General features: G+C 36.2%; 2 protein-coding genes and 1 long non-coding RNA gene across 6 annotated transcripts in view; 2 read left to right on the top strand and 1 right to left on the bottom strand.

Annotated features, from left to right (window-relative positions):
- The window catches only part of LOC125938055 (uncharacterized), a 28,297-nt gene extending 25,979 nt beyond the window's left edge, over window positions 1-2,318 (bottom strand). The window contains exon 1 of the long non-coding RNA XR_007462590.1: window positions 2,209-2,318. This is a non-coding gene — a long non-coding RNA (uncharacterized LOC125938055). The remainder of the gene's footprint in view (window positions 1-2,208) is intronic.
- Window positions 1-6,020, top strand: part of RGS17 (regulator of G protein signaling 17) — a 90,912-nt gene extending 84,892 nt beyond the window's left edge. The window contains exon 5 of the mRNA XM_049653104.1: window positions 5,135-6,020. Within this exon, the coding sequence (XP_049509061.1) occupies window positions 5,135-5,323 (189 nt within the window). The 3' untranslated portion in view covers window positions 5,324-6,020. The remainder of the gene's footprint in view (window positions 1-5,134) is intronic.
- Window positions 6,021-13,651: 7,631 nt separating this feature from the next.
- MTRF1L (mitochondrial translation release factor 1 like) lies at window positions 13,652-27,343 on the top strand. 4 transcript variants are annotated; one of them, XM_049653098.1, is made up of 7 exons: window positions 13,662-13,990; window positions 18,982-19,061; window positions 21,382-21,565; window positions 22,050-22,213; window positions 23,986-24,103; window positions 25,454-25,590; window positions 26,793-27,343. In XM_049653098.1, exons 1-7 carry the CDS (start codon window positions 13,732-13,734, stop codon window positions 26,988-26,990), a joined length of 1,140 nt encoding a protein of 379 aa, XP_049509055.1. In that variant the 5' UTR covers window positions 13,662-13,731; the 3' UTR covers window positions 26,991-27,343. The 4 variants fall into 4 exon arrangements, with proteins under 4 accessions (XP_049509056.1, XP_049509058.1, XP_049509055.1 ...); XM_049653100.1 differs by having other exon boundaries at window positions 13,902-13,990; window positions 21,407-21,565; XM_049653099.1 differs by lacking the exon at window positions 26,793-27,343 and having other exon boundaries at window positions 13,652-13,990; window positions 25,364-25,549.
- The last annotated feature ends 238 nt before the right edge of the window (window positions 27,344-27,581 follow it).

The following is a 27,581-nucleotide window of genomic DNA, read 5'->3' as shown; positions in this document are numbered from 1 at the left end:
ATTGCAATAATGAAGCCAGTGTGCTTGAAATTACATTTTTTATTTTAATAAAAATTACATTTTTATGCATTTGCAATGATTTGAGCATTATGTTTTAAGTAGATGTTTGCAATCAGGAGACAATTTAACTCCCATTTCTTGGTATAGCATACATCTCAAGAGGGGAAAGGGCTAAATTTTAAATTAAAAAAAAAATGAGTAAATAGCATTTTTCAACAGTAAGTTTTTAATGTGATGTTCTCAAAGAAAAAATAAATGGGAGCAGTAAGGAAGAATTTAATATTAACCTTGCTGCAGATTGCAGATACTTATAGCAGCTTATATTTATTAAACATCAAAAAGACAAACCCAGCAAAATAAACAACTTTAATAAAAAGTCTATTTGGGGTGCCTGGCTTGCTCAGTTGGTAGATACATCTGCAAGTCTTGATCTCGAGGTTATGAGTTTGAGCCCCATATTGGGTGTAGAGGTTACTCAAAAAATAAAATCTTTTTTTAAAAGTCTATTTGAAAGCTATTACCTACCATAAACAGCATTGAGCTATTGAATGAATACATAGCTATAAATCGTCAACACATGTAAGACATCTGAATTGAAGAAAACTATGTGCCATCAGTTTTTTACAAATCTCTTTAGTGATGGCATTATCCTTAACCTGGGCCGTAATCCAGGTCTGCTACTACTTACCATCCTTGTGACACTAAGCAACTCACTTCAGTGCTCTCTGACCTCATCTTCCTCATTTTGTAGAAAAATGGCATAGAAAAAGTTCAGAAACTGGCTAAATCTCTGACTTTCTGGCTCTCTCCCACGGGCATCTGACTAGTGGTAGGGGTTATTTGCTGCTTCTGATTTCATCCTGAATTTCCAGTTGCTCTCTGAGAGAAAAAAAGCAGTAAACCTATTTAAATTCCTAAATTATCTAAAAAGGATGCACATGTGATAGATATGTGGCTTCTCTGTGTGCAGGTATATGCCTCTTCAAGAAAAATTATGTGAATTTAGAACTTTTCAGTGAATTAGTTTTTCTAAACAGGACTCATTTGACTGTATTTTCCTAGATTCATTTCTTTGGGCATGAATATTATCATTCAGAACATATTTAACTTTTCCCTATGAGCCAGGTACTGGGCTAGATGTTGGGAATATGTTAGTGAATGAGGAAACCATTGGCCTGTCCTTTATGGAGCTTACATTTTAGGAAGACAGACAAATCATGTCAAAAACAAGTAACTAAAAACTGTAATAAACATTATGATGGGTGTGGAGGTCAATAGTATAGTTTAGAATAGGGGTTGTAAGGTAAGGTCATTCTGAGTAGGTAAAATTCAAGTTGATACAAAGTCTGAAGACACTGATCAAAAAAGTGTCATGATATGGTCCATTATTATTATTACTAATATCACTTTACATGGGCTTACATTTTGTTATTGATAAAATGGTCTCACATACATAATTGAATGAGTCTCACAAGAATCCTTTAGCCCCTAGGACAGAGGGCGCCATCTTACAGCAAAAGAAATGGACTCTCAAAGAGAGGAACCAATGTTGTAGGGCATCAGAACTATATCTATATGATCCCAAAGGTCTTCTGATCCCAAAGGTGTTGCCTTTTCAACTGTAATATGCTGACTAGTAGTCCCATTGCTTAGTATTTTCTTCATGACACTACTGTAGATTTCTGTAAACCCAGCTAGAGAATTTGAGAGAGAATGAGAAACAGTAACCATTACCATATGCCTGAATTTTCCCCCAGAAAAGCAAGATAACTTCCCCATCATTTGGGTCCTACCAGGAACATGGTTTTTGCACTGTATCCTACCAATGATCTTTGTTCCAAGAACAAAATTCCAGTAGTCTTATTTGCAACTTATAACCATTTTCAGTAGAAACAGTCAACACAAAATAATATGACTAAAAGTACACATGGTATTAATTTATTAAAACTGATGGGAAAACAGATATTCTTTATAAAATTTTATATGAGAAAACCAAATTTAGTTAAAATTAAAAAGAACATTTCCAGTAGCAGAAGCTATCACTGGTAAAATTTAATAGGAATTTATAGGGTAAAAAGAAAAAAATCAGAATTATACTTAGAAAAGTATCCTAAATAAAGCAGCTTTGGTAAAATTAAAAATAAAATGGGGGAAAAATGGAGGAAAAAACTTAATCATGATATCTAAAAAACTGTTCAAGGAATTAACCTGATTGATATAAGCGGGGTCACTGCAAGGGAAAAAGACTTCAGTGAAAATTCATCATTTTCAGTATGATTCTGCCCCAAACTTCCACAGAGTCAAAATTTCCATTGCATCTTGATGTCTGAAACGGAAAGGCAGGGTCAAAAATTAGTATGCAATCTTCTGGCAATATTCACCTGCCTCGATGCTCTCCTCCACTGGGTAGGAAATCTGGCAAGATTAAGCAGGTATATATATATCACTGAGTTGGGTCCAGGTTTTCCCAGACCACACTAGCAAGATTTCTGTCTTAACTCTCTCTGCTTTACCTCCACACTCTTGTTGAACCTGTAGCTCTCATGGCATTTTCCTCCCAACTGATTTGTGGAGTTGCCAGCAGACATTTTTCGGTTTGCCAGCCACTTGCTTTTCCTCTTCCTGTCTCCTGCTCCCAGTGCGAGCGAATGCCTCCAAGTTCCCCCGGGCCTATCACCAAGCTACCTAACCTCTGTAACTGCACTTGCCACCTCTCAACACTGCCGGTGTTTCCAGCTAAAACTGCTGGTTGAATGTCACCAAGTCCATAGGTGCCGTCTTGTGCCCCAGCCACAGGAGTAGTTCTTTTTAACTCCATTACTGCTGCACTGCACCCTTCCTTCCCCTACCTACACGTGAGTCTGTGAGGACTGAGTAAAAAAAGACTTCCCATTGCCTTCGGGTAGCTCTTGTCTTGTGCTACTCAACTTTCTCTTCCCTTAGGTTGAGTTCTTTACAGGAAACTCCTCAATCCCTTAGACTTTGGACCCCAGAGTAGATGGGATCACGAGCCATCCAGTTGTGCCTGAATCCTAGGGTGACTATGGCTCGGGCCCATGCTGGGATCCACCTCCACTAACTTGTATTATAGATGTTCCACAATCTGAAGCACAAAGATGCCACCAGATGAAACTATAGATTGTTATACCCGTGGGGTTTATCCTTGTTATTTGACCTCTCTACACCTCTTTTGACTGACAACCTTTCCAAACAAGCACATATCAAGGTAAATATTTTATTTTTTAAATAGAAATAGCAAATGAGTTTTTGTTACCGATTACTAAATGTTGAATGTATGGTACTACTTTATGATCTTTCACTACTGTTTTCAGTTTGCAAAAAAATAAAACTATGCAACGAAAACTTAAGACCTTTAATAATTCAAGGTATTTTATTTCTCTGTTAAGATTAATGTTTCCAGCTGCAATCAAACCATATTTAATTATGCTGTTATTTAAGAAATAAATGATCTTCTTTATCACTAATATTTCCCTCTCCATTGAAACAAAAAGTTCTTAAGTTTGAAAGGAAGAGCAAAAACATTTACAAAACCAGTTGAGTGTATTTGGTTAAGATTTCACCTTACCATAACACCACTTTTCAGTATAAGATCAGTTTAAATAGTGTCAGCATATTCCTATTGAGTAGAAAGACCAACAATATTTTTAAACAAAAGCTTAGGAAAAAAATCTATTTTTTATTACTCTGTACTTGATGATAACCTTAGAAGGCAATAACACAGAGAATAAAACCTAAATGATCCATTTCCAGAACATTTTTTTTTAAGAATTCCTTTAAGACAATAAATATAGTTCAGCCAAGAGATGTCTAATTTTTTTCTGTAATGCCACCGAAATTATACTGGATCACCATTTCCTGACAAATCCTCCCATAGCAACCATTTTGGGGGTGTATCAATCAACGCAATTTCACATGGGCCACAGAGCTCAAGAATCTGAGGACACCAGATGGAAATATGAGTTACTTCAGTCACCAGGACTGTCTCAGACCACAGGCTTAATCCCAAGAGTGGGTGGGAAAAGAAGCCTGGTCAAAAAGTCTTTTGCAAAATGCTTGGGACAAAACATTTAAATATCACTATAAAAGGTTTGTATAGACTTGTCACGAGACAAGTAATATGGATCACAATGTTCTAGTCCGTGTACAACTATGAGGACTGAGGAAACCAATCAGGACAAGTCTGTGATGGTTTGCCTCTCAGATTTTGCTAATGTCATTTCAGAGCAGAGTTTACTTCTGTTCCCCAAACATGCCCTTATTGCCATTTATTTGTCCTCAGTTCCCTTTCCAGCACATCCTATCAGCTCCAACAGACAGGGTCAGCATATAGTGAGGAAAAATAACAACAACAACAACTATCATTTGCAGAATTTATTTACACTTCAAAAACAATGCTGTACTGATTACTTGTATGGGTATTCCGAATTCCTACTTGTATTTCTCCTTTTAAAGACTCTATTTCAAGCAATTGTTCTACTTAATCTTTAGTAAAGAGATCTTCAGATGTATTTCTACATGAGGACTATATAGTTCCCTGTGCCTTGCCAGGTACACTAAGACATGAAGAATACTTGCTGTAGTTTTGCTCCACTACAGCCTTCCACATTCTGGGTTTCTTACTTTGCCACAGTAGGACTTGTTGGGATGTAATACGATCAGGAATCAGCACTCGATATACATGCTAATATTTGCCAGAGAACTACTCTCTGCCAGATTTTTACCTTGCCCCATCAAGAGAGTTACCCCCGGCAGTCACATAGTAGGAGATAAATCCTTGTTCTGGCTAGGGAATTCTCCAGGGCCTCAACAATGAATAGAAATGGTCAAAAAACCCTGAGTGAAATGCATAGAAAAGATAAATCCAAGTAAGCCAAGATATCTGTGAACTAAATTTCTGGTTTCAAGACAAGTTGTTTTTTTGTTTGTTTGTTTTAGTTCAACTTTTGAAGAAAAGTATGCGAGGCGATATAGCCTTTGAGAAGGTAACCTCAAGATTTTAGGTAGTTAGATTTAACTCTGAAGTTTCTCTGAAATGTCACACACCTGTATTTACTTAATTGAGATCTTTTGAAAAAAAATTTTATTTAATGTATCTGCTCTTATTTCTTTTTAGGTCAGTCTCGATTCTCGAGTTAGAGAGGTGATCAATAGAAATCTGTTGGATCCTAATCCTCACATGTATGAAGATGCCCAACTTCAGATATATACCTTAATGCACAGAGATTCTTTTCCAAGGTTTTTGAACTCTCAAATTTATAAGTCATTTGTTGAAAGTACTGCCAGTTCTACTTCTGAATCTTAATTTTCATTAAAAAAAAAAATCATTTTGGAGGGCTGGGATGGGAAATAAAAGTAGTTCACTAACACCAGAAGCTGAGTTCCTGGAGAACTACAGTTTAGCATTCCTCAGGCTACTGTGAAAATACAACCATATGGTCTTTGTCTCCATTTTTATCAAGGTTATCCATGGTTAAGTTTGGAGAAAATACCACATAAGACAATGAATTGCCAAATTGTTTGTTTTATTCAACACTCATTCTACTTGCAAGCAAACTGTATTTGTAGTCCTGTGAACAGTCTCCTAGTGTATCCCCCAAGGCTGCATGTACAACGTAGAACTGCTTCATTTGCCCCGTAGCTGTTGTAATATTTAATCCAATGGCATAACTTATATCCGTGTTTAAGGACTTTTGTGCAATATGGTCTTATAGAAATAATTGCCAAAAAATTGGCTGTGGTTTGCATTTTTAAATATAATCTAAGACAGAAAAAGCCAATTTTTTAGTTGTAACAGTGGTATTAAACATGCTCTATACTGTGTTCAGTACACTCATTTTGAAGCCGATATTTCTGTACTTGGAAAAAGAGCTATTTATCTATGTTTGTTGGGAAATCCTGATGGGGGATTCCTCTGGTTGTTCACTGCCAAAACTGTGGCATTTTCTTTACAGAATAGTTTGCTATGTAAAAAACAAAAACAAAAACAAAACAAAACAAAACAAAAATTTAAAAAAACCCAACAAACAACAAATAATAAGAAGAAAAGAGAAAAAAGCACAAAACAATTTGAAGATATTCTATCTCAATGACAAATCAGAGTGATAATTGTTTTTAATTGTAATAGAACACAATTAATCTATGTATATATCAGATGTCCAATACTGTAATTAATTTATTAAAGACTGGCTCTCCAGTTCTAAAATGGTTGTGTAAAGTATGTACTTCAGCAAGAAAAAAAATACTAAGCTCGATAACTTAGTTTTGGAATATAAAAAAAAGATTTAATAAAGGAATGCCTACATGTAGCATCATAAAATATTTTGATGAGTAGCATCTGTCCTGTGGCATATTTTCCTTGAAAGCAAAGTCTAATGAAAAGCTAAGTTTTTAACTGAGAAAAGTTTTGTAAGGGTTATGCAGAAGATAATTCTCTACTTCAGACCTTAACTGTTTCATAGTATCTTCAGAATGACTTATTTTAAAAATGTTAAAACCAAACTATTAATACTCATCCATAATTGAAAGGCAGGACAGTGCTCAAATCTTCTAGCTGCCATATTATTTTTTATAAGTACCACTAAATCTTTAAGACAAAATACTTGCCTGACATTGGCATATACTTTTGACATTCAAGAAAACAGTATCCTATCATGCACACACACAAAAAGTCAGTGTCATATTTATATCAAGGTGTTACATTTGAATATGAATATCCCCTGGAGGCTATTTTTTTAATCTTAAACTTAATAAATATAATATTGAGTAACCTAACATGAAAGTTTTAAAAATATTTATATCCACTGAGAATACTGGGCCTTATATTAAGGATGATATTAAAATTATAGGTTTTCTTTACCATTTTTTAACTACCTCTCATTTTTTAATTTATTAAACATTTTTAAAATAAACAACTTTGGGGTTTTCTTTTTAAATTTTATTTTACTTGAAAAGCTGGCATCGTAAGTTTCTTTTTCCATAAACTTAAAACATTTCAAGAATTGTTTTTTTAAGTGAATTTGATTTTCTAATTTATATAGAATTCAGGAGATATGGTTAAAAGGGCTATTATCTATTCCCTATGCAAATATTTTAACTGTTGCAGTGTTTGACAAAATGGGATTAAAAAAAAAGTTTGCAGAGTAGAAAACAAAATGTTCTGTTTACACTGGCGTTGCTGACTATCCTATCATATTCAGCACTTTTAAATACATTATTTATGAAAATGTAGTTAAAATACAAGATAGGAAGTATTTATAATAATCATTTCTTTTAACAAATGCCTGTTTTTGTCTGAAAGTGTTAGTGTGTTAAGACATACTTTATCAATGTCAGTAGATATTTACTATTTGAATAGTTTTCAGTAATATGTTAAAGAAGATAGCTATGAAGATGTTTACAAAAAGTCCTATTTTTTCCAAAAGAGTGAAGAAAAACCTAAAAGAATCATCACTTCTATTGTGAAGTTCTATTGTTCCTAAATTATTTAATTTTTTCTTGATTAGAATTGAGTTTATTATGCTTCTATGATGTATACACATATATGTTGTAATATCATACTTGTTGCTATGTTTGAGGCACAATAAATTGGTGCACATGACTAGAAAATATGTAATATACTATGATACACAGCATGCGTCAATCTTTTTAAATGTAGACTTTATATTCTTGTTGTTACTATATATGATGGTGACCTGCTAGTCATAAGTTATCTTTATAAGATACTTTGGACTATTAGATGAATTGTCTGTTTGACAATACCTTTAATATTTTACCAAATGTAAAAGATAAGGACCCTTCTAAAGAGTCCTAATCTCTAACCTGGGCATTTGTAGAATACCGACTTTGAAGTTAGTGTATCCTTTTGAAACCTGATTAGGAAGTTGCATTGAGAATGATTCTAGACGAGATTTACACATTGGATATTGGTAACCATGTTATGTGAGCATTTCTGCGCTAAATTCCTATGGAGGGGGGAGGGTTTCTCATTTAATTTCAAATCGTTCAAAGTTTCTATCTAAGAGTATGTATATTTGCAACTCTACCAATTTTTAAAATATGGTATAACTCCTTCTGTTTTAAATACAGAGCTATAATAAACAAAAATCCCCCAACTGGTGTCTATGCTACCATTCCAAGAGCACAATATTTGTTATGGTAGAATTTGATTTTTCCTAGTGAATATATTCCTCCCAGGGGAAAAATTAGCACTTTAGAAGGTACACTTTGTGTTTCAGATCGTCAGGACATCTTTGTGTACTGTTAAAAATCTGCTAATGCACACAGAAAGAGCTTAATGCTCTTTCTATAGTGCCTAAATTCAGATGTGTCTATAATGGAAAGAAAAGTAGAGGATATAGATCATATATAAATACATGTAACTAAATTGGAGAGCCAGACTTCTTCAGAGATGGATCTTGTAACATAGATCACACTAATAATGGCCAGATGACGCTTCTTCTTTACTCTGGATAATTGTTATTATGTTACCCAAAGGTAATAAAGATGCCCCGACAGAGTTAGAGGGCAGCTCTAAGCACAATGGGTGCGCTGGCATATGAACAATAGCAAAACACAATTTTGATATCAACGTTATGGAGTGCAAAAATTAAGACCATAATATGGTCTTCTTTTTTTTTAATCTTAAAATATGTACATAGGATGACCAGTTCTGATATTTGGTCATGGTGCATGGGTGTTTATTAGTATCCTTTAATGCTGCCTAGGTTCTTACTTACAGAATGAAATGTATATCATATATTCACCTGATAGTTCAGTTTTGCAAAAGGACTATAGAAATAGGTAAATAATATTTATATATTAGGGGCAAAAATACATTTTCACCCCATTAAGCTGATTTAAAATAAAACCCAATTCTTAATTTTGAACTTACCCATTTGTTTCTATACACTTTTAACATATTGAAAAAAATGTCATATCATAACTGTGACAAATTATATTTGCAAAAAATACAACATATGAGATGCTTTGAGGAATAAATATACAAGAAAGAAATTTTAAATACAATCAGAAATAGGAAAATAAGAACTCTTTCAAAAGCCACCTACAGTTTCTTAGATCTTAAAATGCCTATATAGAACCCTATCAAACATTAATTTTAAAAACTTTGCACTGGATACATTGGCAAATTATTTTGAAAGGTAGTAAAGATATTTTCTTGTCTGTGTATTTATATTGACAGCTTATGACCGTAACTTTCAAAATAATATTAAGCATTTATATTTGCATGCTCTTTTCAATTCTTTTTAAATTTCTGACCAATATAAAATGCTTATTCTTCTGAGAAAACAGTATTTAATCTGTAGAAATTTTAGTTATTCCTCACTTGCTACAACTGCAAATATTTATCAATAAAACTGATAACCAAAAACTTGACTTCTCATCTCCCTATAACATTCTTAATAGTATCCTTGCAACACACGATTGTGCACAGATTGATCTTTTTGTTCCCAAATGCCAGACTTCAATTTTAAATTTGATTTCAAGTGACATGTCTGTGTCATATGACTTTGGGCAAATATTCTATTGAACCTCTCTGAGCCTGTTCCCTCATCTTCAAATGAGAAACAGAATCCTTTATTTACAGGGTAGCCATGAGAATTAAATAATGTAAACATGGAAAGAATGAAGTGTTACATATAACATTATTATTTTATCAGTGTTCTCCAGCTCAATAATTATTCCTATTTCAAGAATGTTATGAATTAGATGCCACTGTAATGCACTTTTCCCATATTCTTTTGAAACCATACTTTAAAATCTGATTTAATTATTCATCCAAAAAAAACAAAAAACCAACCTGGGCGCCTGGGTGGCTCAGTCAGTTAAGCGTCCGACTTTGGCTCAAGTCATGATCTTGTGGTTCATGAATTTAAGCCCCGCTTCGGGCTGTGTGCTGATAGCTCAGACCCTGGAGCCTGCTTCAGATTCTGTGTCTCCTCTCTCTGCCCCTCCACTGCTCGCACTATCTCTCTCTCTCTCTCTCTCAAAAATAAGTAGACATTAAAAAAAAAATCACAAAGAAAGAAAAAAATGCAACCAAGCTGATTTTAAGATGGAAGACTATATGAATTTGTTCCTGCTTTGTTCAATAATATGATTCACGCTCAGTTTTCAGTTCATGAACATCACACTGAATCTACAATCAAGAAGTAGGTTTCTTTCAATGATACACATACACAGACATATGTATATAGATGTGTGTATGTGTATAAATTGTATGCTTAAAATAAATGTTTAAATAAGATAAATCATTTGAAAATTTTATTTCCAAAGGGAAAAAACAGTATTCCCAAGGACAGGAAGAATATAAACATCAAATAATTCGCCAAGTAAATATGTGGAAGTAAAGCTAAAAACTAAGTTATGAGAGATGGGCCATTAGAAAACATGGATACTGTCATTGGAATAGAAAGCATTCTAGTATGATTTTGTAACTAATTTTACCATGAAAATATGAAAATTAAAAAAATGGTTGTGTTCATAAAATTTTTCATTAAACCTTTTATTTTAGAATAGTTTTAGAGTCACTGAAAAGTTGCAAAGATAGCACAGAGAAGTTCTATATACTGCACATCTATTGAGACATTTGTCACACCTCATGAAATATTGATGCATTAAGTCACGCTTATTCAGATTTCCTTAGCTTTTACCTAATATCTTCTTTCAGTTCCAAGATCTCATTCAATATACCCATTTACTTATCATGTCTCCTTAAATTCCTCTAAGCTCAAACATTTTTTGTTGTTGACCTTGACAGTAGTGAAGAGTACTGGTCTAGTACCTTGTAAAATGTCCCTTAACTGGAATTTGTTGATGTTTTTCCCATGATTAGACAGGTGTTACCAGTTTTTGCAAGACCACAGAAGTAAAATGCCATATTACTATCACCGAGACTTATCACTGTTCATATTGACCTTGATCATTCAGTTGAGGTAGTGTTTGTTAGGTTTCACTGCCACAGAGCAATACATTATTTAATAAGTTATGTTAGAGGTAATTTCACTGGACGTTAACGCTGAGCTTAAAAAAAATTCTGAGCAGATTTTGCAGCACTGCTATTAGGTTCCATTAAATACTATGAAGAAATTATAATAAACTGGAAAGTGAAATGGAAAAATGAAACTGAAACTGTTAGCTTGAACATTCACTTAATGGAGGTGAAAGTGATTTTTTTCCCTTGAACTACCTTCACCTTATCCTCTACATCTTTGGGTAGTAAAGATTTTAGTTTAATCTTCAGAAGAGGTAATTTAAATTAATAATCATTTTGCTGAGTGTTTTTCTATATTGCCCTCGGTTGAATAATGAACACTGATTATTGAAACATTGTAAAAGACTTGATTTTTTCCCCCTTTGCTTTAACCGATTTGTCATACAGTTTCTTGTATATGGTTTTAGGATGTTTGCTAAATATAAAAAAAAAATTTCAGTGTGCTTGGTTCTGTAAAATTTATCATATCGAATGTGTGCAATTTTTTACTACCATGTTCATTGTACTTCACATTTTGTACTTCACTAATATTAGTGGACCATGAAGAAGTTTTGAATGCATGAATGCAGCTTGAGACACCATACTTGGTTATTTTGCAATGTCAGAATAATTGTAGGTACTTATAAATTGAATAGATAATCCAGATTATTTTCCTCCAATTTGTTTTGGGTTTTTATTCCCCCTGTCTTTGAATTTATTTTATCATTTTACCTATGTACAAATAATAGACTTCCTGAAAATGCTAGAATCTTCAACATGTAATAATAGAATTTGAGCATGACAATAATGTAAGAAAATTCAAAAGTTTCAACCTTTTCTTTTTGAGTTTTCTAAGTAAATCAAACTACAGCTGTTTTCATTTGACTATTATTGTGGAAACCTATGGATATTATTGTAAAATACACATGCATCACACTTTTTAAAAATGTTTTGAATTAATAAAGAATTCACCAATGTATCCTTAAGACAAGTTACTGTTTCCTCATTGGTGTAACACTATAGGAGTAAAAGGTACACTTATTTATATTACCTAAATTGCTTATGCTTATGAGGGAATATAATAATTTCGGGCTGGATTCTTTACAGTGTTCCATAAGGTTATTGCTTATTACATTTTTTCACCTTTTATAAATAATAAAGTATATTCTTGAAATGACTTGTTTCGAGAATTCAGCTGAGAGATTTATCACATTGAGTTAAAATGACTTCCACCATTTGTGTTTTTTTAAAAAATTCAAAGTTGAGTTTAGATTTGGGAAATAATTATTTCTAATAAAGATTAAAAAATGACCTGATCGGTCCTGTTCTATACTCGGATCAGAATTAAAATAAAATGGGTTTCAACCCACTATCTTAAAGAACACTTTTATAAAGTAGTGTGGCTTGAATACACCAAGTGAAACGAATAACTGAGATGATTAGTTGGAGTTTTTAAGTAGCAAAACCTATTTTTGGTCGGTATTATTTGGAGAGACATCTCATCCCTCCACTTCACTTTATATTTGTATGTGGAGCTCTGGAATGAATAGAGGCAATGCAAACGCATTCTACAAAAATTTTATACTTCATCTCAGTAGTGTTGAGTAGACGACTTAAGAATGACTTAACCTTGTCAAGGGCTCCTGTATTTACCTTTTTTTTTTTTTTTTAAATAAATCAATTGCAATTTTCAGTATTTCAGCTCTCTCAACAGTGAACACAGTAGACCCTGAGCAAGCCAGTTAGTGGGAGTTCCCAGTGAGTCAGCCCGTGTATCCCTAGGACTGTCTTGATTATACTTATTCCATCATATCCATCCCACTGGTGGGTTGTGAAAAGATCTTTAGAGAAATGCAGAGCATTACGCCAATAAACCTCAGTATCCCTGGCACCAATCCGCTATCTTAAGGTTTTTGGAGAGAGATAGATGGAGGCTGGGCTACCGAAGGTGGGACTATTAAGGCTTTGCTGCGCTGTGGGTTATAGGAACATAGAATCGCTCAATCTCTTTTAAAAGTAGCTAGCGATAACTAGGAGTGAGACCGGACTGGCAGGAGACTCGGGTGAGGAAGGAAGTTGTTTGAAAGCAAGTTACATGGCAGATAGAGGACAGGAAAGCAGATTTTGAGAAATCACTCTCACAGGTTGCTTTTGAGTACACTAGTCCTGTCCTCATTAATACGAGCCTTTACCCACCGCCGGAAAGAAACTTAAGCAGAAACGAAGGAAGAGGAGTAAGCACACATACACACACCGATGCCCATCCTACAATTCACTCTTGGAGACGAAAGGCCTGTGTCCTCAGCCCCAGTAGCGGACTACACTGCCCTCCGCTGCGGTACTCGAAATCCTCATTCAGTGCTTGGAAAATAAATCTTCGACGTCAGAAAACCGGGTGGCAACCTGCAACATCCCCCTTCCTGTCCAACACACCGCCCTGGTACATCCGAGACGTTTCCGACCGCGCTTCTTAGAGGGGTCTCCCAGACTCACTCCGATCGCATCCCGCTCTGCCCCCTTCCGGCCGGCGCGCGCGTGGCAACATTTAAACGCTCGCCTGGAAGTTCCCACCGAGGCTTTCGGGAGGCCCTTTAAAACTGGCGCGTGCGCTGGGGTAGGTACGATCAGTTCTCGCCGGGTTTCCAAACTCCGCGCAGTGTCGCGAGATTCGCTATCCGAAACTTCCGGTTCTGGTCCGCCTCGGTGACTGCAACTTGGCTATGCGGTCTCGGCTTGTGTTTAGTGCTGCCCGGTGTCTTCGGGCGTTCCGGGCTATTAGCCCGGCCCGTCGGCACCTAAAGTGCGGCAGCCTGCCGCTGGAGGAGCTGTTCGCCCCCGGCGGACCTTTGCGGACCTTCCTGGAGCGCCGGGCAAGGTGTGAAGCCCAGTTGCAGTTCGGGGGGTCTGAGCTGCTGGCGGTGGCCAAACTGCTGAGCGAGAAGGAGCAGGAGCTGCAGGAGACCGAGCATTTGCTACACGGTGAGGGCCGGGCTTAGGGGAACGGGATTCAAAGCCGATTCTTGACTCTTAGTTTGCCTCGTCAACTAAGCCGCTGGTCAGGTGTCCATACCTCCCCAAGTTAGAAGTTCTTTACTCCGTTGCAACCCTTTTTGGCTTGGATCGGAGGTCAAGGCATCACTGTGTGCGCTCTGACTCCATCCTCTCCCTTTTGAGCCCCTGTGCTCCCTGGACAGAATGCTCCGCCCCCTTTTACAAAATTTAAATTTATCGATTGTCTACTGGCCGAAGATCTTTAGCTTACCAGGGACAAATAAGGGACCATCCCTGTTACGTGCTTGACAGCAGGGTTTCTCAAAGGGACCAACTGGGATAGTGTCAAGAGAGGTGCATGCTAAAACTAGACTTTGGACTCAGAATCTGAGACCTAGAAATACGCGTTTTTAACAAGTTTCCCAAGTGATTAGTGTGCATTCGAATCTGGATGGGTCCTAAGTTTCTGCATTTCTACAAACCCCCCCATGAACCACACTTTGGCTAGCTTGATTCTAGAGAAGATGTATTCAAGGAGAGAAAATACTACAGCTGAAAAAGTGAGAACAGATAACTGAATAAACACCTAGGGAAAGCAAGGAGAACTTGTTGGGAAGGTCTTGTGCAGTGATAAAGTTCCACCCTTAGAGGATATTAATAATGGTTTAACCTTTATTGTTATTTTGCCGTACTTCAGGCTTTGCTTAACTATTTTTATGTATTAAATCACCCAGTTCACATATCAAACTGTGAAGTAGGTACTGTTAGCCTCATGTGACATAAGAGGAACATGAGGCATGGAGGTAAAATAACTGCTCAGGCTAAACAGCTTTTAAGGAATGGGGTTTGGATTGGACTGACTCCAAATCTCATGTTTTTAATCCCTGTACTCTTTGTTAACCAAGAAAGAAGAGAAGTTACGGGGAGTGGCAGGTTGAAACATTTTGTAAAGGTATGAAATACTAACCTAAAAAGGTTGATTTTTATCCTGTTGGCAGAAGGGAGCCAGCTGAAGCTTTTAGATTGGGGAGTGAATGCCAGAAATGGCTTACTTGCTTAGAAAGTTTTCTGTCTGGTAATCTGGAAGTCAGCCTGGAACGAGATTGCAGATGCTTGGAAAACAGAAGACTGAAGTCTAGTTGAGACTTAAGGAGAGTCTAAATCAGGTGATTTAAGAGAAAATGTGGCTTCCCAGAGTGGGGTTAAAAAAAGGATTACTTAACCATACTAGGAAAAATACTTTGCAAGAAAAATAAAATTGATTTCATAGCTTAAGCCAAGCTTAAAAACCAAATGGATATACGGGTTAAATATTTTAAAAACCTAGCTGTAAAGAAGTAAACAGAATGTTAGAAAATTGTTACTGGCAGAACACAACTCAGCTTAATGATAGAAAATATCATTTAGCAACTCCTGAATTCTTACTTCATGTCAGACACGACTAATTACCCAGAAAATACAGAACTAGTTTTTAGGAGCTTGAAGTCTAGTGAAGAAGTGAAAATATATGTGAACAAGTGCTCGTTTTAATTTCTGCAATAAAGAGCAGTTATAAAAAGCAAAAGGAGGCATTTAAGTGGATTTCAAAGAGAATGCAGGAGGTTGCCAAACAGTACGAGAAGGGGATTGAAGGCAGAGGTGGCCAGCAAGAAGAAGAAAGTACCAAATTGGAAGACATGATGTTGATAATGTAACAGAAACTTGAAACCAGAAACACAGTTCAGAACGCTGCATGACAAAGAAACTGGATTTGTTCCTACAGACTGTGAGAAGTTAGCACGTTTTTAAGCAGAGAAGTGACTTTTTTTTTTTTTTAATCATTTTTGAGAGAGACAGCACGAGTTGGGAGGGGCAGAGAGAAAGGGGGACACAGGATCTGAGCAGGCTCCAGGCTTTCAGCACAGAGCCCGATGCAGGGCTCGAATTCACGAACTATGAGATCATGACCTAAGCTGAAGTGGGATGCTAAACCGACAGAGCCACCCAGGCACTGCGAGAAATGACATCTTTTGAAAGATTAATGTTGGTGTCAGTGTTTGAGAATGAACTGGAATATTCTCCAGGGACCCTGGTGGCTGAAAGGCCAGTGAGAAGGTAGTTGAAACCGTGCAAGAAAGAGGTGGTGGTAGGCATGGGCCACACTCACAAGACATTCTAACAATAGTCAGGATTTGGTGGCTTACGTCCCGAGAAGAGTGAAGGAGAGAATTCTAAGAAAAGTCTTAGGCTTCTGGGTTCAGAACATGAATGGTACTGTTAACTAAGATGAAAATATAAAAGTTGGATAAATTTTAGGAAAAAAAGATGTTTTGTGCCAAACAGGCAGCCATATTAAGCCAGGAGTACCTGTAAGGACATTCAGATGAAGAAATTCAGATAAAGATAATGGTCTAGAGAAAACACTACTGGCAGAGGAGAAAAACTGAGCCTGAATAATCGTATGAGAACTCAGCATATATTTGACAAAGTAAAGCTTAGAGGCAGATGAGAATACTCAGGAAGAAGTGGTTGAGAAAGAAACAAGACACTAACAAAGGTAGAAATACACAGTATTGGAGGAGCAGGCAGGACAAAGCTATAAAAGATTGAGAAAGAAAAGGCAGAGCTTTGGGACCCTGAACAAGATAAATGAAGCTGTAAACACCAATTAAAATGTGAAGGGATTGTTGATACTGGACTTAGAAAGGGCTCACCTTTTCAGCTGACACTGAAATAAGCCTTTACGTTTGGCAATTTTATCATGGGTGATTTTAATAAAAACGGTGTCGGGGCACCTGGGTGGCTCAGTCAGTTAAGTGTCCGACTCTTGGTTTGGGCTCAAGTCATGATCTCATGGTTTGTGAGTTCAAGCCCTGCATCAGGCTCTGTACTGACAGCCTGGAACCTGCTTCGGATTCTGTGTTTCTCTCTCTCTCTCCCCCTCCCCAACTCATGCTGTCTTTGTCTCTCTCAAAATAAATAAATAAAACTTAAAAACAAGATGTTATTAATATGATTATGAAATCCAGTGTGACAACTAGAGAAGTAAATGAGAATTAACACGAGAAATCGTAAACCTGGCATTGAATCTCCAGGAGTTTGGGACAGAAAAGCGGGGGGTGACAAGTGTTCACTTGAAGGGTTGAAGAGAACAAGAACCTTTACAGCAGGGAAAACATAAACATATTGGTAGACAGAGGAGAAGGCAGGCATGTGATAGGTGCCGAGTGGACATGTTGATTAATAACAGTGAATCAGAAAGAACTAGTATATTTCCACTGCCTAGGAATAACCCCAGTCTAAACCCTCCAGAGCTTTGCTATCTGGTAATAGTAGCCAGTGGCCACACAAGGCTACTAAGCACCAGTAATGTAGCTAGTCTGAATTGAGATATGCTGTTAAGGATAACAGATTTCAAACACCTAATATAAAAAATAATTTTTGATATTTTAAAGTACATGTTGAAATGATAATGTTTTACACATACTGGGTTAAATAAAATGTAGTATTAAAATTAAATTACTTCAAGACCTTATTTCTAATCCCCTTAGCCTTACAGAAGATGCAGAACTGAAAGTCACCTTAGAGGTCATCCAGCCTAGCTCCTTCACTGTTCCTGAGATAATGGAGATTCAGAGAAGTTGGATATGTTGCCCTGAGAGAATCCTAGCAGTTGAACTAGGACTAGAATTAATTTTTCCTTTGTCTAATAAAACACATTTGCCATTTCACCACATTTTTCTGTGCAGAATTCCTGCCAAAATAATTTCCTGCCTTTCCACCAACACTCCGAATAGTTGCTTATCTCATTACTGCTGTTGCCATTTTCTCTCCTTCAGTTAATGCTTCTTTCCTTTTTCTGCCCATCCCAAAAATAAATGCAAAAACAGTCCTTTAGTGTGCTGCCATTTTAATATTTAATCACAAAGTGTTTTAGATTGTAATTCTGTGTGAGTTTTCTCCCCTAGAAAAATATAAAGAAACCAAAATTATCTAAAATCCTGCCTTGAGGACAGGTCTTACATATTATTATCTCCAGTTCCTAGTATAGCTGGTACTTAATCAGTGAACAAACATACAAACTGATACTTTGGAAGAGCCTGATCTTTCAACAAAGAAAGCTATTTGTAATAACTAAAGAAATTTCCCTTCTCTCCTTTCTATAGGTCGCATATTGTCCATAGGATAGAGAAATGAGAAAATATATTTTGTAAGGTAAAAATGAAAACTCAGACAAAATAAGAAAGTAAAAGCAAGTTGGGTGGGGGAGTACTTCATATAAACCTTCTGTAAACACTAGGGAAGATCTAAATGTTTGGTGGATATTTTATATTAATGAAATATTTGGTAAAGAGATAATAAATTTCTATTTTTTTATACAATTTTTTAATGTTTATTTTCAAGAGAGAGAGATAGAGCATGAGCAGGGGAAGGGAAGAGAGAGGAGACACAGAATCCAAAGCAGGCTCCATCCAGGCTCTGAGCTGTCAGCACAGAGCCCGGCATGGGGCTCAAACTCATGAACCATGAGCTCATGACCTGAGCCAAAGTCGGATGCTTAAGTGACTGAGCCACCCAGGCACTCCTCTATTTTTTAATTCAGTTGTGGTTTAACTGATGGAAACTTTAATTCCCCTTCTGGTCTGACTACTCAGTGAATTTGTTGTTGTGTAGTCTAAGTTGGAAAACTAAAACCATATTTGTTAACATGAATATTTCATGGGGGTAGAATTATAGAATAGTTCAATAGGTTCTTTATATTTTTCTGTAGATTCTTTTTAATCTTATGCGTCTGTCATCAGCAAAAAAGTTTGTTGTTTTTTCTTTTAAGCTACATCCTAATGAAAACTAATGCATACAGTGCTACTTTTAATTAATGGCAGTTATGAAAAGGACAAGAAAGACATTTTTCCCTTTGGCTACAATAATAAAATGAAGACCTTGAATTCTGTTTAATTCCTTAATTAAGAAAAACTTAACCTACTGCCTTATTTCCATAGATGAAAATGAAGACTTAAGGAAACTTGCAGAGAATGAAATAACTTCATGCCAAAAACAAATAACTCAGCTGAAGCATCAGGTATGGTATCTGCAAAGAATAAAGATTTTGTGCCATTACTTCTAATGAATTTTATTGTAAGTTGATAAAAACAACTCAAGAAGTAACTAGCTTGTTAGTACTTAGAATTATAAACTTTTCTAAAGCAGGAAAAAGTATACTCCGGGTGGTGCTATTTTTATCATAATAAAAGGATCGGACAGCTGTGGAAAGAAAGGTGACTGCCATATTGATACGAGTTTTCCAAAAAGCAGTGGGATAAATAGCAGTATTCTACTTCCCCTCTTTTGGTTTTTTAAAAGAGGTGAGGGGTAGATGGTGAGTAGAAACAGTTACAGAGCGGTGGTAGATTGTGAGCTCCTTGGCAGCAGAAATATTTTTCCTATCTTTGGCGCTATGAAAGTGCCAGACCTAGGATCGACCCTCGGCTTTTAGAACTGAATTATACTGCTTTGGTTTTACATATGGGAGAATATATAGGCATTAGATGAAGAGTAATCATTATTTTAATGTTTATTTATTTTGAGAGACAGAGTATGAGCAGGTGAGGGGCAGAGAGAGAGGGAGACACAGAATCTGAAGCAGGCTCCAGGCTCCAGGCTCCGAGCTGTCAGCACAGAGCCCGTCTCAAACTGGGGAACAGTGAGATCATGACCTGAGCGAAGTCGGATGCTTAACCAACTGAGCCACCCAGGTGCCCCAATGTAATCATTATTTTAAATTAGACCTAGCCTTTTATGCAGATTCTGTAAAGCAGAGCTTAAAGATTTATAGTAGTTATCTCTGAGGATGTAAGTAAAAGAACATGCTATGGTGAGGAAGGAGCCCAGGAAAAGGGGGTGCTTCATTTAAAGATTACATTTCTTCTCTAGTCAAAAGTGGAACTCATCAAAAGTTAATGTCCTTACCACCCATTCCAGAGGGAAAGTTCCACCATGAAGTCTCATATAACTTGCCTTCTTCCCATTTTCTAATATTTTTGTGAAATACAAGGACATATGTATTAAAGGTTTCTGTTCATTGACTAGTAGTTAACAAACACAAAAATTCAACTAGTTACTCAAGATTTGAATGACCATGATGTACTGGCATAGGCTAGAGAGATGGAAAAGTAGTAACAACTATAGCTCCCAACCAACATAAAGTATGATACTTCAGAATTCTGGCAGATCTGGGTTCAAATTCTAGTTCTTCCACTTTCTAGTTGTATGTTCTTGGGCAATGAGATTATTCAACTAAATTAAGCTTAAACTTAGTTTTTACATCTTAACTAGAGCAAGATACTATCTTCCCAAGATTGATTTCAGAATTAAAGTATATAAAGTGCTTAACAGAGTGTTTGTCACATACTAAGAGACCAGTAAATGTTGGTAGCTTTTCTTATTTAACTCACCTAACGAAAGCAGCTTTTATTCTGCATCCTCTTAATTAGTACATACTGAAGTGTGAAAGGTGTATTGTCAGGGAAGGAGGACTGATCTAGGCTCCTTGATTTGAGTTCTTCTGCCTGCTCTGCCAGAAGCTAACCTTTTTCTCTTTAGCAGGTCATTTAGTCTCTACAGCCTCATTTTCCTTTACATGCAAAAGGACCAGATCACACATCATCTCTAAGGGCCTTTTCAGTTCCAAAATTACAAATTTCTCTTCCAAAGTAAAGAAACTTAAAAAATAGAAACGTACAATTTTAGTCTTTTTTTTTTTTTTTTCCTTTTCTGCCATACTAGGCTATAGATTTCAAAAGGATAAGAGTTAGGATCTTCTTTTGCATCCTGCACACAGTATAGTGTCCTACTCGCAACAAGCTCTGAATTATTAAACAAACAGAACTGACATAAAGTTTTACATAAACACCAAAAATAAACAAATTAGACCCATAAGTTTTATCTGGACCTTATAGCATTTATAATATAGTTGTAACATTATATTTTTTAGAAGTTATGCATTACTATATGGTTCTAATTGGCAAGATGGTTGAAGAGTAATCAGCAATATTTGTTTAGAGAAACTTTAAGTAATTCACTATTTAAATCCTGTTGCATCTTGGGGCGCCTGGGTGCCTCAGTCGGTTGAGCATCTGACTTTGGCTCAGGTCATGACTTCACGGTTCGGGAGTTCGAGCCCTGCGTCAGGCTCTGCTGAAAGCTCAGAGCCTGGAGCCTGCTTTGGATTCTGTGTCTCCCTCTCTCTCTGCCCCTCCCCTGCTCGTGCTCTCTCTCTCTCTCTCAAAAATAAACATTAAAAAAAATTTTTTTAAATCCTGCATCTAATCATTTAGTGTTTTTTTTTTTTAAGTTTTAAGTAATTCCTAATTATAGGAGGGGTGATATTTTTGTATTTACAGATTATCTTACTTTTGGTTCCCTCAGAAGAAACAGATGAAAATGATTTGATCCTGGAGGTAACTGCAGGAGTTGGGGGTCAGGAGGCAATGTTGTTTACATCAGAGATGTTCGATATGTATCAGCAATATGCTGCATTTAAAAGATGGCATTTTGAAACCCTGGAATATTTTCCAAGTGAAATAGGTAAGTACACTGTTTAATTCATTTTGGGGAAAGAACAGATTTAATCTATCTACATGTGTCATATGATGATGTTTGGAGAGACCATAACTAAGCTTTAGAATTTATTGGTAAGGAAGCTTACCTGATTTTATGTTTACCATTCACTTAATAATTTTGAATGCAAATATACCTGTTTTGAGTGGGCCTATAAAATACTAGTCATTCACTACTCACCATTGAATGATTAATGGTCTTTTAAAAGTGCTCTTTTATACGTTATTGAATCAGTTCATTAATACCATAAATACTTTATGTTTAGTGATTATTAGCAATAAAGGTATTAAGTATTAAAACACTGGATATCTAGACTTGCTAAAGTATTTCAATGCTTTTATATTCTGTATGCTTATATTGGTTTGTAGCTCTTTTAAGTATATTTCAAGATGGTGGAAGTGATCAGTTGTTTATAAATGGCAATAATAATCGTTTACTCAATATTTTCAAGGTGGCCTTAGACATGCGTCTGCCAGCATTGGGGGTGTAGAGGCCTATAAGCACCTGAAATTTGAAGGTGGTGTACACAGAGTACAAAGAGTGCCAAAAACGGAGAAGCAAGGTCGCATCCATACCAGCACCATGACTGTGGCAATCTTACCCCAACCAACCGAGGTAAGGCATCAGTCTCCTCTCCTTGGAATCCTGCGCTCAGCACAGTGCCTTGCCCCCAGAGTAACAACTCACTTCACTGAACTGAATAACTCCTTTGCTCATCTTTGGCCTTTATCATGTATTTTGAGGGTTTAATAATCTCTTGTCTCAGTCCAAAAAAATATCTTACAATAGATAGTTGTAACAGTTAAAGATATATAAATGATCTAATGTTGCAATATTTATTAATTTTTGTCCGCCACTTAGTTATTGTAAGACCATCTCAGTAGGAGAAAGAGTATTACCCTACTTTAAATAGGATTTAATACTGATTACCCTTCATAATGATTTTTGTTTTGTCTGACTTTCCCAGAGTGTAAATAGAAGAATTCTATTTTAACAAGGGTTAACAGAACTGCTACTTCATAACCCAGTTGCATTAAAAGGCAAATACATTGGGCGCCTCGGTGGCTCAGTCGGTCAAGCATTAAGCATCCAGCTCTGGATTTCAGCTCAGCTCATGATCTCATGGTTCGTGGGTTTGAGCCCAGTGTCGGGCTCTGCACTAACAGCACAGAGCTGCTCAGGATTCTCTCCCCTTTTTCTCTGCCCCTCCTCCCTGCCCTCTCTCAAAATAAATAATAAACTTCAAAAAGATGGAACTATATTGTTACAGTGCTCATAATGAGTATACTTTATTCTCACAAGCAAATTCTCAGTCTATATGGTATTTATAAAATAAATAAATTACATCCCTTTTGCTGAAAGTGATAGGAAGTATATGACTTGTTTTTCAGGATGAAGTATGAATGATTTGAGGAAAAGAAAGTTTAATTGAGGTTTCTTTTCACTTGGGGGAAGGTGCTTGTTGACTCTTTAAGTTCCTTTCTTTAATCTAATTTATACATGAAGCCTAGATGAGGCACAGAACAGTTAAGGAAGATATTAGTCGCTTTGGTTTAAGTATTTTGAAGTATTTTGAAGACAGAAGGAGTAGTTCAGGAAAAGATGTATTAAGTATTTTGAAGTATTTTGAAGTGTATTAAGTATTAAGTATTTTGAAGACAGAAGGAGTAGTTCAGGAAAAGATGGACTGAAGTCTGTATTTAATGCTTCTAGCAACCATACAAGGAGCACATAGGGAGACACAGAGGGCCTGTGAATGGTAGGAGTCCTGTTGTCAGGGTGCGGACCTGTTGCAGAATAGTCCGTAGTAGTTCATGAAATAGAGCTTTTTAAAATCTGGTGCTTCTGATGGCAACTTCCAGGACAGAGCATTATGCTGATGTCAGATCCCAGCTATGTATGACTTCATGGCTTTTTTGCCTTTTGCTGTTTCCATCTGCCTGTCCTAAGTCCCCCTTTATTTAAAATTAAACAAAATAAGCCTTCCCATAATTCTTAAGCTAGCAGTTTTTTTTTTTTTCCTGTGTTAAAGTGTTTTTTAAGTCAGAAATAACCCACAGAAGCTCACTTTAATTCCTATATTCACATTTCTAGTATTAGCTAAGTTCTTCTGTTCATGTATTAAGGAAGAGGGTAATTAACAGAGAAGTCCAGTTTTTGAGGATTAGGGAGGGTTTTTGTTTTGTATTATATTTTGATCTACTTTTCCAAAAAAGAGATGTTTTAAAAAAATGGTATCCTTCCAACCTTTCTATCCTTAAAATTAAAACTTCTCAATCTTATAATTCTATGACATGTAATTATACACATAAATGGACAGTTCTTGCCCTTGAACAGTTCACATACATGTGATATTTTTAAATCCCAACTTTGCCTCTTATGTATAGATCAATCTGGTAATTAATCCCAAAGATTTGAGAATTGATACTAAACGAGCCAGTGGAGCTGGAGGACAGCATGTAAATACCACGGACAGTGCTGTCCGGATAGTTCATCTTCCAACAGGTATGTCCTTATTTCTTCAACATAAAACTTTGAAGAAAGAAAACAAATTCTGATTGACTGATTTTCCACTGTAATAGATCCTCAGTTACCAGAATATATACTACTAAAGATTATTATTAAATACTTTATTTAGATTAGAACCCTTAGATGAAACTCTGCAGGATAATTGCAAAAGCCAGGAAGACAGAGGGACCTAAGCCCAGAGAATTTCCGTACAGGTGACGATGACGAAAAGGTGTGGACAGTCCTGCAGGTAGCTTCCTCAACTTCATACTTGGTAAATGTCACTATTAAAAGAAAATCCAGGGTGCTTGGCTGGCTCAACCTGTAGAGCATGCGACTCTTGATAGCAGGGTCATGTGTTCAAGCCCCATATTGGGTGTGTGGAGCCTACTTAAAATTTTTTAAATTGAAATAAGTAAGTAAAAAAAATCCTCAGAATGAAGTCACTATCATGGGTTCTTCTTTATCAGAAAATGCTCAAAATCACTAGTTCCCAGCTTTCTTTGAAGGGAGGAGGACATGGACTTCCTTGCGAAAATGAAAGCTTGGACTTGCTTTCCCAGAAACATGCTCACATGCAGAGTTCTGCCCATAACTTCCAGGGCTGCTGCTCCATGAAGTCCACCCACAAACCTCCAGCAGTTCTACTGGAGATACGCAGGGGAACTGTGTCTAAATATTTCTTAAGTCTTCAATATACTCTTAAGTGGAACTAAATGTGATTGACAATTATCACTGCAGTGATTTACATGTGATAAAGAGCAGATGGATAGCAAACTTCAGACACCTAGAAAGAATACACTGTGACTGACCTCAAATAGGCATAATTCCCATGGATCAGTAGTGTTGAACAGGAGTGATTGGTAGGTTTTTCCTTTTTAAAATTTGAGGAAGGCCTCAAGTTAAACTTTAAGATGATGTCTTATATAATATATACTATATAAACAGGAATAGGAAAAATAGATGAAACTCCTCACAAAAATATTAATTGTGCCTATCTCTATTAGGACTAACTTTTTTTTGTTTTGGTGATGACAAATAGCTACTTAAAAAAATATATGGTTGCTAGTTAAGGGTATGGAAAAACAATCCTTACTAAATGAGTAATGATTTTTGTTTAGTATGTATGCCTTCAATATGAACGTATTTGCACTATAGCTTAATCTTCAATTTTTAGTTTTCTGAGAACTCTGTAGTAAAGTTATTTGTTTAGTTTATAGTCTTCCTTTATTAGAGTTGTTTTTTTTCCTCATAAAGGAAGAAGAAAAAGAAGGAAAAAGTATTTCTTGATAATAAATGAAGAAGATTTTCCTATTAAAACTGTTTAATTCTCATGACACTATTCAGGTGTTGTTTCTGAATGCCAACAAGAGAGATCTCAACTGAAAAATAGAGAGATGGCTATGAAAAAGCTACGTGCAAAACTGTACAGCATGCATCTAGAAGAAGAAACAAATAAAAGATACAGTGCTAGAAAGATTCAGGTAAAACTTAATTTAAAACATGCTCTGAAGGGGGTGCCTAGGTGGCTCAGTCTATTGAGCGTCTCTTGATTTAGGCTCAGGTCATGAACCCAGGGTTTTGGGATTGAGCCCTGTGTCGAGCTCTGCACTGAGCTTGGTGCCTGCTTCAGATTCTCTCTCCCTCTGCCTCTTGCCCCTTCCCCGCTTGCACACTCTCACGTGCTCTCCCTCTGTAAAATAATTTTAAAAATGCTCTGAAGGATAAAAGTATAAAAATAAGATAAGCCAGTTTTTATATATGCTGAAATTGTTTCAGTGTATTTGTTAAAATAAGGAAAGAATTCAAGTAGCTCAACAGAGGGTTATATGTGTTTCATAGTAATCTTAAACCTCTGCCCTGGTTTCTATATTCAAGGGCTTTATTTCCTCAGATTTTTTTTTAATGTTTTATTATTTATTTTTGAGAGAGACAGAGTGAGAGTGGGGTAGGGGCGAAAAGAGAGGAAAACACAGAATCTGAAGCAGGCTCTAGGCCCTGAGCTGTTAGCACAGAGCGTGACCTGGGGCTTGAACTCACGAACTGCAAGATCATGACCTGAGCCGAAGTCAGACACTTAATTGACTGAGCCACCTACCCAGGCGCCCCTGTTTTTCTCAGATTTTTAACCAAAGTTACTAAAAGAGGATATATGGAATCCCCATTTTGAATCCTTTGAAAATTATGGGAGTTGGAAAGCAAACTGAATTTACTTTCTTCCTGTTTGGCATTTAATTTTACAACCACCTTGCCCTTTATTAATTCCTTTTTCTGGGAATTCATCATCGAAAATGACCAGATTAATTCACAGATATATATGGCTACCATTTGAATGCTAACTCTGTGCTAGGCTGTCTGTATATATCATCACTGTGTTGTAGGTATTATTTGTATTTTACGGATGGGGAAACTAAAATTTAAAGTTTAAATAAATGTCTGAAGTTGTAGAGCATTGAAATGGCAGAGAGAAGATCAAATGCTATAAATCTGTCTCACTTTAAAGCCATTACTCTTTTCTTTTTCTATTACGTCCCATGTTATTTGAGGATTAAAAATGTTTGAAACTTGGTTCTTATATTGTGTTTCAGATTATAAACAAAGAGCTTAATCTCCAGGTAACTTAAATTTGTAGGTTTAGTTGCTTTGAATCTAACTGTATCTTATGTCTTCATATATATCTGTATAGGTTGGAACCAAAGGAAGGTCAGAGAAAATAAGAACATATAATTTTCCACAGAACCGGGTCACAGATCACAGAATAAATAAGTCACTTCATGATCTTGAAACTTTTATGCAAGGGGAATATCTACTGGATGAACTTGTACGGTCATTGAAGGACTACGCTGATTATGAATCTTTAGTAGAAATTATTTCCAAAACGTAAATTAATTTATTATTAAAGACTTATAGCTTATAAAAATTCTACCACAGCAAATTACATTGTGTGTAAATACTAGTATTCTCTTTAAAAACATGAGTTAATACATTTGGAAGTAATGTGGGTATTTTAAAGACATAATTTATATAAACCTCTCAATATATTAGTAAAAAAATGTACAATACAATCATGACTCTGCTTATATATTTTGGACTCTTATGTGAAGTATACAAACAAAGCAAAAACAGTACTTTGTTTTCTTTACTGTAAAATGTTTAGCAAATGATCAAACATAAAAGAAATACAGTAAATATTGTATTAGTCAAAGTCCATTCAAGAGACAGAAACCAGACCATGAATTTGAACAGGGATAATTTGGGTACAAAGAATTTTTAACTGGTAATAGGATAAGCTATAAGGGGATAAGCGAGAACTCATGCACTGTGAATGAGAGAGAGTCCCCAAGGAAAGAACACCCTTCGAAGGAGCTTTCCTTCCCCCAGGGTAGAGTCAGGACTACTGGAGAGAGCATGGCTTTGGCCTGCTTGATGACAGAAAGGTTCCCTGGGCTGCCCTGAGCCAGAGCTGGTCTGCAGG

Source organism: Panthera uncia (assembly GCF_023721935.1).
Source record: "Panthera uncia isolate 11264 chromosome B2 unlocalized genomic scaffold, Puncia_PCG_1.0 HiC_scaffold_24, whole genome shotgun sequence".
NCBI lineage: Eukaryota > Metazoa > Chordata > Mammalia > Carnivora > Felidae > Panthera > Panthera uncia.
Note: the sequence above shows the minus strand (reverse complement) of the source record. Positions and strands in the feature narration are given on the sequence as shown.

What these genes read in the sequence shown, in the direction of transcription:
- MTRF1L (XM_049653098.1), top strand. Translation starts at nt 13,732, where the DNA reads ATGCGGTCTCGGCTTGTGTTTAGTGCTGCCCGGTGTCTTCGGGCGTTC. An exon ending in TAACTCAGCTGAAGCATCAG is followed by an intron (nt 19,062 to 21,381) that starts GTATGGTATCTG and finishes TTGTATTTACAG; the next exon opens with ATTATCTTACTTTTGGTTCC. An exon ending in GATAGTTCATCTTCCAACAG is followed by an intron (nt 24,104 to 25,453) that starts GTATGTCCTTAT and finishes GACACTATTCAG; the next exon opens with GTGTTGTTTCTGAATGCCAA.